General features: G+C 38.4%; 1 protein-coding gene across 50 annotated transcripts in view; it reads right to left on the reverse strand.

Annotated features, from left to right (window-relative positions):
* Positions 1-12,116, reverse strand: part of ANK2 (ankyrin 2) — a 589,059-nt gene that overhangs the window by 7,642 nt on the left and 569,301 nt on the right. For 24 of the 50 annotated variants that reach the window (XM_078366629.1, XM_078366639.1, XM_078366625.1 and 21 more), the window contains 7 exons: positions 11,101-11,244; positions 8,177-8,462; positions 6,203-6,494; positions 3,394-3,486; positions 2,825-2,908; positions 2,549-2,713; positions 1,085-1,267 (listed from right to left, as the gene is read on the reverse strand). In XM_078366629.1, the coding sequence (XP_078222755.1) occupies positions 1,085-1,267; positions 2,549-2,713; positions 2,825-2,908; positions 3,394-3,486; positions 6,203-6,494; positions 8,177-8,462; positions 11,101-11,244 (1,247 nt within the window). The remainder of the gene's footprint in view (positions 1-1,084; positions 1,268-2,548; positions 2,714-2,824; positions 2,909-3,393; positions 3,487-6,202; positions 6,495-8,176; positions 8,463-11,100; positions 11,245-12,116) is intronic. The other 26 variants (XM_078366650.1, XM_078366648.1, XM_078366644.1 and 23 more) reach the window with 5 other exon arrangements.

A 12,116-nucleotide genomic window follows, 5' to 3' on the forward strand; every position in this document is an offset into this window, starting at 1 on the left:
TTTTTAGATGGGGAAATACTTACCATTGTGTTATAATTGCCTACAGTATTCAGCTCAGTAACATGTGCAGGTTCACAGCCCAGGAGCAATAGGTTATACCATATACCCTAGGTGTGTAGTAGGCGATACCATCTAGGTTTGTGTAAGGACACTCTACGATGTTCACACAATGACAAAGTTGCCTAATGATGCATTTCCTAGCACATATCCTTGTTATTCAAACCCACATATGCCTAGTGAAAGCTGGGCATGTGAGAGTTATTTACATCCTACTGCTCAAGTTCATCACCAATGTCTGATTTTCTACTCATGCAAAACTTTAAAAAATTGCAACCTCTGGCATAAATGGGTTAAGTGATGCATGACTGTACTATATAATACTGACACCCCAGTGGAGGTAAAGATGACATCCTGTAACCAAACCCACTTTTATATCATCAAAACATTCATTCTAAGTGGAATAAAAGAACTTTGTGTCATAATAGCTCTATGCCAATTTATTTCAAGTTTCATTTCCAAATTAACTTACAAAATTTGTTTTGGTTTTCAGAATTTTGGGATTTTAGTAACAGTTTGTGGATCTGTTATTGTGGACCCATTTTCTAACTGTTGGAAACCAGAACTTAAATAGTTGTAAATGCTTTTAAAAATTATGGACATGGAATATATCTGAATTTTCTTTAATATCAATCACAGATGATATTTGAAAAGACTGGCTAAAAATACAATTTGCAGTGTCTTTATTTCTTTCCCTTATTAATCGGCAGTGCAAGACATTTATGCAACTTTTAAATAAGATTTATAATCATACCACAGCTCCTGAGATTCTGAGTCTGATTCAGCAGAAACAAATCCTGGTTATCTGAATTTTTAAAAGCTGTTAAGGTGACACCAAGGAACACCATAGTTTGAGGAAATGTTACTCTGCAAGTTATTACAACAGGAGTTCTACCCTCTTGAATTATTTCACACCTTTCCATGAATTCATGTATGGAATGACACAGTGACAAGCAATTTTCTTTTCAAATGCAAAGCAACATAAAACACACACACATACAAAGACAAAATGATGATGCTTCTATACCTCTTCAAAGTCATCTTTGGCTGAAGGAAGATCAGTGGCTAAACTAGAATCCCCCAGATGTTTCTCCATCCTCTCTCCACGTACCACAGTTGTTTTAACAACTTTGCTGACTCTACGGCCTTCCACTGGCTCAGACTGAAATTGTGAGGTACTGGACAAAACGTTGGGCTCACACAAAGTGACCTAATGAATGAAGGACACACAATAGACAATGTCTGACTGCCAAACATAACTATGATGAATTTTTTCTATGTTTAAAAAAAAAGGACAAAAATACAACGTTTCCAGAAAACAGCAATGGGAAGCAGAGTTAGAAAAAAACAAACTATAATCTATTGGTAATATCTACATCATGACTGTTTCTTCACAACACCAAAGCAACCTTAATTAGTCATTTGAACAAAGAGTTATCAGTTTTGTCAATAAGAAACTGTAATACAGACATAATAATATGCAAAGAAACTCTCTTTTCTCATGTTCAAATAATTTCTTTTGGTATTACGAAGATAAAATTAGCCCTCAAAGGAGGAAATCTAAAAGGTGTGAGAAACTGAAAAGTAGATTTCTAGAGAATTCTCATGTGCATAATATAAAATTTTGAGGATGCGAAGGAATGGAAAATGAGAGTTTCACAAACTATTTGTCAAAAGAAGTAAATACATTCCTGAAAGAGGGAAGTAAAACAGAAATAAATAAAAATATAACTCTGCAGATGCAATGGCTCATGCCTGTAATTCCAGCAATTTGGGAGACTGAGGCAGGTGGATCATTTGCGATCAGGAGTTTGAGACCAGCCTGACCATCATGGTGAAATGCTATCTCTACTAAAAATACAAAAAATAGCCGGGAATGGTGGTGGATGACTGTAATCCCAGCTATTGGAAGCCTAAGGCAGGAGAATTGCTTGAACCTGGGAGGTGGAGGCTGCAGTGAACTGGGATCGCACCACTGCACTTCTGCCTGGGTGACAGTGAGACTCCATCTCAAAAAAAAAAAGATAAAGAATTATAGATCCTTATTTTAGTAACTCTGCAATGCAGAAATCTCAAATATTTATCTGGAGTGACTTTCAGATGGCTCGTGTGCCAACTCAACACAAACACCACAGTGCATTTTTATATGGTCTCTCCACAACATACTGATTGCCCAACAAATAGAATTATAATCCTTCAAAATCTGACTTTTGGATGTCTGCCATGGTCAATCATTAATTAAATAAAGAGTAGAGATTTTTAAAAAGGACAAACAAAAACAACAAGTATAATGTCTAGAAGTCTCCCTGATGGCTGTCTTAAAATCACATAGAATCATGAAAAAAAAAAAAAAGTGAATGTCCAACTAAAAGAAAACTACCTATAAAAGGGAGAAGTGAGGCCAATATGAATAAACAATCTCATTCATCTTTTTTGAGCTCTAGTTTGGTCCTCTCCGTTGAATGGGTTTTAGAGAATCAGGTTGTCTCACCTCTGACTGCTTGGTGTCACTCTTCAATACAACACGCTTTATAACTTTGGAATAGCCATCCCCTTCCTCGATGTTGACAGGTTCCTGTGGCATTCCCTGCACCATAATCTCTTCCTTCTCTGTGCCTTCAGAGGATACATACCGCCTAATGATTTTCCTAGTAACCTGAAATGTATTTTGTTTGTGTATCTTATTTTTGTGTGGCAGTATCATAGAATTGATAAATTTTAAACATGAAGTTTATAATCAACCCTGTTAGGGTATTCTAGACAATACCTTCTTTACCACGGTGTGTCCGTGTTCATCAATGTATTCTTCTTCTGTGACTGTTTCTGGGGGTATTTCAGGCATATCGTCTCCCTAAACAGTTGGGAGAAAAGGGTCACTGTGCTGTTTGGCACCAATTCTGAGGAACTACTCCCAAGTGCTTATAATACGAGGAATGTTAGAAAATCAAAGGCGATGTTGAGAAGCATTGCTGAAATACAAAATCCTGGCAACTAGTTTGTTTAAAAGTAAAATGCAGGTGGGTAAAAACATGCTTAGGAGAATCTGTCCAAAGTTAGACAAAACTTCAACAAAAATAGGTAAGCGAGAGGTGAGGCGGGTGGAAGTGAAGAAGCCAAATCTTGCTCTTGCTTGGTGGCTCTCTTGGAGGAAGGCTGCAAATATCATGACCACTGCATTTCTTTACAAACAGAACTGAGGAGAGTTAAGGGATCTGCTTTTGAATGGCCATGCACTACCTAAGGAACATGCCAAGCCTTCATGGATCCAGGCTGATCACTCTCTAAGGGTATGGGGACAGAACGGTCGCTGACGTGCAGTAATTTAACAGCGGGTACCTGAATAATCACTCGCCGGCGGACAACCCTGGTAGTTACCATCGCCTCCTCATCTGAGCTGGACTCCAGCTCCCCTAATTCCTCTGTTAGCTCCTGGTGGAAGCATGGAAGCATTGTTTTGCTTAATATGCTAAGGAATGACTTCACTACCGGTTTCTTCTTTTGCTTACATTGTATTATGAAATTTTTACTCATGGAGGCTTTGGTGGACAAGTTGGTAGAGGTGAAAACAAGTGTGTGCTGGTCTCAGACTTCAACAAAAATACAGTGTTTTGGTTTCTTTTGCCATTTTTTTTTTTTTTTTTGGTCCAATGAATGAAAAAAAAATCTGGACTTCTGAGAGCTGCTGGAGAACCCATCTGTCAAAATCTCTCCAAAAAACAAGCAGCTTGCTCACATGACTTCTTTTACTTAAACTCCTATTTTAAAAAAGCTGACTGTAAACATAGACCCTTAGTAGCTGAGTAAACATGTATAAGCCACTGACACTTGTGTTCAGGCTTGGACTTATTAACCCAAAGGTACAGGAATATCCCGTTTCTAGAAGAACTTCTTGCAGGAAATAAACATTTCCTGTAGCTATTATCTAACCAATAGTGCATCTCCCTGGCATGAAAAAAGACAGATGATGAATAACATTAGACTAATTTTGCAGAGAAGTTGAGATAAAGTGGTCAATAGTATTTTAGGGCTCTGGCCAAAAGCCAGAGATAAAGCAAAGAACATAATTTTAGCTTAGCACACATTATTTTAGGAGTCATATATCAAATTATTGTTTCCTAATGAAATTTTGTTTTTAAAAAAGAGAAAGCTCAAGTAGGTTTACTTAACATATTGAAAAACTCAACTTATATATTTATATTTATCTCTGCTAAAGGAAGACATGTAAATTCCAAACCAAATTATATTTTAAATATAATCAGGAGTCTACTACCTAGGAATATGGTTGGCAAGAAAAGTGATTAAAATTGGCCAGGCACGGTGGCTCACGCCTGTAATCCCAGTACTTTGGGAGGCCGAGGGGGGTGGATCACGAGGTCAAGAGATCGAGACCATCCTGGTCAACATGGTGAAACCCCGTCTTTACTAAAAATACAAAAAAAAAAAAATTAGCTGGGCATGGTGGCGCGTGCCTGTAATTCCACCTACTCGGGAGACTGAGGCAGGAGAATTGCCTGAACCTAGGAGGTGGAGGTTGCGGTGAGCTGAGATAGCGCCATTGCACTCCAGCCTGGGTAACAAGAGCAAAACTCCATCTCAAAAAAAAAATTGAATGCCCAATTTAGGGTTATGAGAAATATGGGTCAACATGGGAAACTTAAGAGAAATGCCTGAATACTCATCAAGAGTAAGTTGAACAGGCCTGTATAAATGATGTGAAATTCAGAATGACTTATAAAAATGTATTTATTTTGTACAGATTAAACATATGTATTATCCAGATAATTGTTTCAAGTCTAACTTCACTGAGTCTGTGGACTCATAGGCTAAATTTGGTAGCTTTTAGCCCAGATAACATGTATGAAACATTTTTACTAGTATTCATTGAAGCCAAGAATTTGAGATATGAGTAATTCTGTGCAGAAGCAAACTTGGAATAGAAAATCATTCATGGGATGAATTTATTATTTAAGAAAACTGCCAAAATCAGGACACAGTTGTCATCTGCCTGGATCTTTCCTAATTTTAGTTATGATTTCAGATAATTCCCAGCAGCAGGTCTCATTCTTACAGTGAGCAAAAACAAATGTGTTTTTTCAGCCCAAAGATATGCTGTTTCACTTTATTTTCCTCCCAAAATTTCAATCATTTAACTCTTCTTTTACTACTAAGCTTTATATTAATGCTCTAAAAACACTTTGAAATAGAAAACATTTTTGAATTCTACTACTTTTTAAAAGGAAAAACAATATATAATTTAATTTATATTAAATTAAGTTTAGTTCAAACAGATTCTCATACTTCTTTGTGGCTGAGAATCCTCTGAGGAGTTACTGAAAAGGCAAATTCTCTCTCTCTCTCCTCACCCTGGGATTCATTCTAATTCAGGATTTCTGAGGAGGGATCAAGCTCTCCAATCAATTCTGAGATATGTGAACTATATAGCCCACATTTTGAGAATAAATGGTTGATGAATTTCTTCACATCATCCCCACCCCTCTTCACAATTTTAAAACTCACCTAATGAGAAGGTGCTGTGATGCACCCTCATGCCACTGACAGGCATTTGCACTTTCAGAAACTGCAGTAAGTTTAGGCACAATGTTCTTTTTCTCAGTCATTCCTAAAATAAATCTTAAAAAAAATCTGACTTGGAAATCATCTTGCCTCTAATAAGAAAAATTTATTTTGGCAACTAAACCCCACCCAATATTCACAGTATGTGTGCTCATCACCTGACAGCCCAGAAATCCTACAAGCCGGCTGGTCCCAGCACATCTCATGGCAGACTTACCTGGCACTGTGAATCTCTGCCGCCAGCTTTCGTGCCTAAATTTACTAATTTTAAAAAGCTCCTCCAGATATGCTGTGTCACCACCATGTTTACTTTTCTTAGCAAAAGTTTCCCATGTGATAAAATCAGGGCTTATGGTCAAATCGCTAGCCCTGAAATGGCACCATTTCTTCTAGATTCCTGGGCTCTCAGATTTTAAAAGGGGTTGAGGGTTTCCATGTGCCAAGTTAATTCATTTTGTTAACTTTTTTGGTTTGAAGTGAAAAAAATAAAACGTCGGAAAAATGGAAACTGGAGGAAGATTTGTAGCTTTGTTACGGTGGGTGGGTGAGAAAGTGGAGAGGAACATCTTACCTTTTCAAAAGCTGCATCTTCGTCAACTCTTTCACAGGTCTCTAGCTGGTTATCGGCAGACTCCACTATTACGAGGCTGGTTTTCCGTGGAGAACTCTCCTCTCTGTGCTCTGAGGGCTCGTCAGGTTCTTGTATGATGGGAGAGCCTCCCCGCTCACTGGATGTTGGGGTCTGAAGATACAGCCTCTCCTCCTCAGGAGGGGTGCTAACTTCCTCAGGTGTCTTGCTGGGAGAGTCGGGTACTGCCGTAGGTTTCTGAGTCTCTGACGCTTCTGTTCCTGGACTTGTCACACTGGAATAAAAAAGCCAAATGATACTTCAGGCACATTTGCATGTCATCTCCTGCTCAAACAAGGAAATCACTAGGCAAGATGGAACTGGTTTTTCCATAGTCTATGAGAGTCAAAACAGTCTGACAGTCAAAATCGTTTTTGTACATTTTGCCAAGAAAGGACATTTGAAGAAAAATAATATGACAAGATATAGAGTCATAGTTCATTGATCTAGCATTGGCAGAGAGTAATGTATTATTCTAAAGATAAAAATTATCCTAAAATATATTACAGTTACCCAGCCTCTACAATGTAGAGTTATAGTTTCATCTTTTCTAACTCAAGGTGATATTGCGGATGTGAGGAGTTTTACGTAAAGATTTTTAGATAATAAGGCTTTTGAAGCAAGAATCAAAATTTGGCAGAATTAAATAAATCTCCATGTTAATATAGTTTTCATAACTACAAATACAAGGAAATTCTTACAGTACCTCTGAAAAAACTGTTTTGTTTAATAATGGAGGCATCTGTTGACATGAAAACTTTTTTCATTGATACAGTCTGGAGTTACTCCAGTGTAACCTTGAATAATCTCAACTACTAAATAAGAAGATTCTTTGCCTCTTCTATGCCTTCTTTTGGTATTTAGTGCAATTTTTGTCACTCCATAGATATTAAATGCCTCAAATGTCTCTGTTATCTTCTCCTCTTCTTCCTGTCTTTTTCTTGGTCCTTCTCCTTCTTTCTTATATTTTCTTTATGCTCACCCTTAAAGCCTATAGGATGATGGGGCAAGGGTGGCTTAGTGGAAGAAGAGATAATTTCATTATGCATTTCAATCTCTTCTCATGTCAGTGACCACAAAACTCACCAAATGACAAGGGAATGCTTTGATACAATCTCATGACACCCTATTCTCAGACTTCAGGGTGAGGGATATGTTGGCCTTTCTCATGATTTGTTTTCTTTTTCTGCACCATCAGTGTCAATTAAACAACTCTTTCTCTTTGGCTTCCATAAAGGCCAGAACTTAAATTTGAGGAGAATTCAGCTCTGCAGTTTCCTTTAGCCAGAAACTCTTCAGAAGACTTCTCTTTATTCCCACCCCAACTCTATCTCACCTCATTTTAATAGTCTTTCATTCTATGTGGCTAGTTTGCATTGCATTTACACTTTGATGATTAGTCCCCTCATAGTTTGGTTGAAATGCACCATTGGCTGTGGTACCTCCATCATCACTGCTCATACTCCCAACCAGCAATGGCACCATGAGCTCCACAACTGAAGCACTACAGAGTAAACGAGGTGCAGCAATATTACAAGTCATGGCTGTGTCATCTACAGGGGATTTTACAGTTTAGATGATGCTGTCATAGATACACTACACTTTTGACCCTGTGAGATGACTCAGGTATGTATTATTACTATACTTTATAGATGTGGAAATGAATATTTAAAGCACTTAAGGACTTGTTAAAAGTCACAGCTCTGGAAGTTGGTTATTGTATGTCTGTGCCACACGACACTGTCACAATTATGTCTCTTACATATTAATGCTTTTTTCCCCCTTTAGCTCTGGCACTTTTGATGGATAGGGTCATTTTAAAATTATTTAAAAACCAGTTACGCTTATATATGCCTGGCACCCACATTAGCCTGTATCTATGGAATTACATTTGACAGGCTTTCTTTGGAAACTCACAAATATTCCTGCTGATATTCCAGAGATGACTCTTCAGGCAGGTCTTGCATTTTCCCTGAGAAATCCTGTTGAACTTGCTCCTTGTGAGTTTGGGGAAAGAGTGCTGTGGCTGGGCTGTCCCCTTCAGTTTTGGGGATGCCATCCTGAAATGTGGAATAACCAACAGAAATGTCTTCCTCTGAGACAATAGGAGGGTGATCGCAGGTCTCGCTTTCTTTAGAAACAGCTTGCTCCTCTTTCTGCTTGTGCTGTGCAGTGCATAACTCCTCCTGAAGTACCGAGAACCCTAAAGGGAGAATGATTTAAGTATTTAGTTGAAGCTTACCTATATTGAATGAATATTTATTAAGTAACTACTTGTCTACATCCTGAGATAGCCCATGGATTATAAAGATGAAGAAGACACCGTGTCCACCTTCAAGATGCTGATTGTATAGAAGAGTCCAGACAAGTAAGAGTCAATTCCAATGCAGAGCAACTGGGCCATAGGTGCCAGTCAATGAGTGTGGGAGCACCTAACACGGGCTTAGGATTTGGAAAGGAAATGCAGAGTGTGTTACATGCTAAGGAGACCTAATGGTAAGCAGGAATTGACTGATATAGTCAAAGCATAGAATCTAAAGAGTAAGAAGAGTGACAGTTAATAATCATAATAAATAATGGCTAATAGGCACCGTTCCAAATGCACTGCAAGTATTAACTTGATTAATCCTCACTCTAACACTATGAGGATAGTACTTGTTTTATGTAGAGTCTCTTATGACAGGCTAAGGAATTTTATCATATTCAAGGAAATGAGGAGTCATTGAAAGATGTTTAGCAGAGGAGTGATTGGCATTCATCTATTTATTCATTTATTCAACAGAGACATTTTGAGCATCAACTCTGTAGTATGTGCTGCTTAAATGCTTCACATACAGCAGTGAACAAGACAGAAAAAGCTTCTGTCCTCACTGAACTTGCATTTCTGCAGATTTATTTTTATGATAAATATTGGGAGAAAACTAAACCAGGATAAAGGTAGAGGATAAATGGGGCCAGTTTTTTTGTTTGTTTGTTTGTTTTTTGTTTTGTTGTTGTTGTTGTTTTGAGACGGAGTTTCGCTCTTGTTACCCAGGTTGGAGTGCAATGGCGCGATCTCCGCTCACTACAAGCTCCGCCTCCTGGGTTCAGGCAATTCTCCTGCCTCAGCCTCCTGAGTAGCTGGGATTACAGGCACGCGCCACCATGCCCAGCTGATTTTTTGTATTTTTAGTAGAGACGGGGTTTCACCATGCTGACCAGGATGGTCTCGATTTCGACCTCGTGATCCACCCGCCTCGGCCTCCCAAAGTGCTGGGATTACAAGCTTGAGCCACGGCGCCCGGCCATCAGTTTTTTAAATAGACTTGTCAGGAAAGGCTCCGCTTAGGAGGTGATATTTGAGCAGTGACCTCAATAAAGTGAGAGAAAAAGATATATGTTGATCTGAGGAAAGAACACGTTAGGGTGGAGAGAGAAGAAAATACCAGGGCCCGGAAACAGGAGAATGCGGAGGGTGTTCCAGGAATGGCAAGGAGGCCAGGCATGAAGGAGCAGTGAGACAAGCAGAGTGGTGGGAGACGGGGAAAAGCCATGAGGCTTTTGTTCAACACTCAGATACATCATCATTTACATCCACGAGAAGTAAGCTGACACAGAAGGAAAGACTCAGGAGAAACACCCAGTAAAGTAGAAAAAAAGACAAAGAAGAAGCGAAGCAAGAATGTCATAAAAATTAAGTAGAGAAAGGGTTTTAAGAAGAAAGGCTTCAATATTCATGCCAAATGTTACTCAGAGGCAAAGTAAGTTGAAGACTGAGAGCTTCCTGCTAAATTTGACAATGAGGAAAAAACAGGTGAATTTTAAAAGATGGACTAGAGTGAAATATAGAGAGAGTTCTAGAGGGAATGGGAAGAAAGGAGGCAGAGACAGGAAATTTCGACTGTTCTTTTCAGAGGTTTCCTATAAAGTGGATAGAGTAACAGCAACAATACCAGGGGAACATATGGGGTAAAAGGAGTTATTTGCTTTGTTTTGTTTTTAAAGATGGTATCTATTAAAGCATGGTTTAATGCTGTTGGGTACAGTCTAGTGGAAGGAAGCCAAAATGGATACTTGCAGGAATAGAGTCCCTGATTGGGTAAAAGGAGATGAAATCTAGTATAAAACAAGAGGTGATGGTTTTAGCAAAGTGAGGAAATTTTGTCCATTTTAATAGGATGGCATGTAGAGCAAGTATATGCATTGAGATACACTCATGTTGGTAGATTTGTGCTGGAAAAATATACACATTTGCTTCTGATTACTCCTATATTTTCTAAGAAATATGAAGTGTGGTCATCGGCTGGGAATAAATAAAGAAAAGAGACAAAACTGGAGGTTTGAAGGAAGAAGAGAACACGTAAAATAGAGATAAAAGAGAGAGAAAAAAATAGTGTTAGAGACCACAAATGAATGAGAATAGGTTAGGGAAACTTTGATACTGAAAATGTGGTACAGCCAAAGGCTGGAGGTCCCCGCAGGTCTGAAGAACTGTTGGCACAGAAATAAAAGAGGAAATGTACAGTCATGGGTAGTGATATAATCCTAGTTGTGTGCCTAGAAATGCGTGGCTAACGTAGAATAAAAAATGTAAGTGTAAGAAGTGCCACCATGGAATTGAGGAAAGGGGATTCAATGGATCATTCTGTCATCTGTGAAGTAACAAAGAACAAGCATGAAGCAGAGGTGAGAGGGTTCTATAAAACAGGGAGAAAAGCCTCAGGGTAGCAAGAAAAAGAGCGTATGATCACCATATGTCACGGTCTACCTTCTGAACAAAAAAGAGAGTATGTCCAGTGCCTCAATTAACCACACACAGACACAACACACACACACACACACACAGACACACAAAGTTTGACCTTCACTATGATCCAGTGTAATGGTCTGTTCAATTTCTGCATAACTATGACTGATGCGCTCCTGAAGAGGTTCTGTGTTGGTCTCCATGAGATGAACAATATCCATTCGGTTGATCTTGGTGAGACATTCAATGAGGTTGGTATCTGACATATTAGAGAAAGAGCATTTATTACAACTGAGAGGTACTCCTTTAAAAAACTTTTTCACTCAACTACCTTACTAAATTTTTGCTATCTGTACAGGAAACAATCAAAGCCTAATTAAATGTCTTTGTACAAATAAGCAAACAGACAAAAGAGATATGTACAAAAAAGGTGGCACAGCAGGGGCACAAGTCCTAAACATAGAATTGTCAGATAACATACAGGACACCTGCCATACCCGAATTGCAGATCAAAAACAAATACTTCTTTAGTATAAATATGCCCCAAATATTACATGGGACATGCTTATGCTAAAAATGTATTTTCTGATCACCTGAAACTTGAATTCAACTAGGTGTTGTTCTGTTTTTATTTGCTAAATCTGACACTTCTACTTAGAATAATGTAAAGAGAAGGAATGATAAATGTAGACTGGATGTTATTTATGAGTAAAGGAAGCAGAAACTGAGGTTAATGCACTACCAAGAAACAATGCTAAACAGAGCAATTGTGTACACTTATCAGTAGTTTAAAAATATTGGGGCTTGAGTAACATTACAGTTAGAAGTGAGGGCTGTTATAATTTCTTACATTTAATGCTGTTCATACACATATCATTTAAGAGTCTTTATGCAATATGCATACTTTAGAAGTGACAGTAACTCATTCTCATTTTCTTAGAGTAGTTCACTAAGTTCTCACTCATCATTGGTAGGTTCTTAGAAAACAATGTTCTGGTCACAAAACACTGTCAATTTTCTAAATAAAATCCCAAACACTTTTTTTTTTTTTTTTTTTTGAGACGGAGTTTCGCTCTTGTTACCTAGGCTGGAGTGCAATGGCACGATCTCGGCTCACCGCAACCTCCGCCT

Source organism: Callithrix jacchus, chromosome 3, assembly GCF_049354715.1.
Source record: "Callithrix jacchus isolate 240 chromosome 3, calJac240_pri, whole genome shotgun sequence".
Taxonomy (NCBI): Eukaryota; Metazoa; Chordata; class Mammalia; order Primates; family Cebidae; genus Callithrix; species Callithrix jacchus.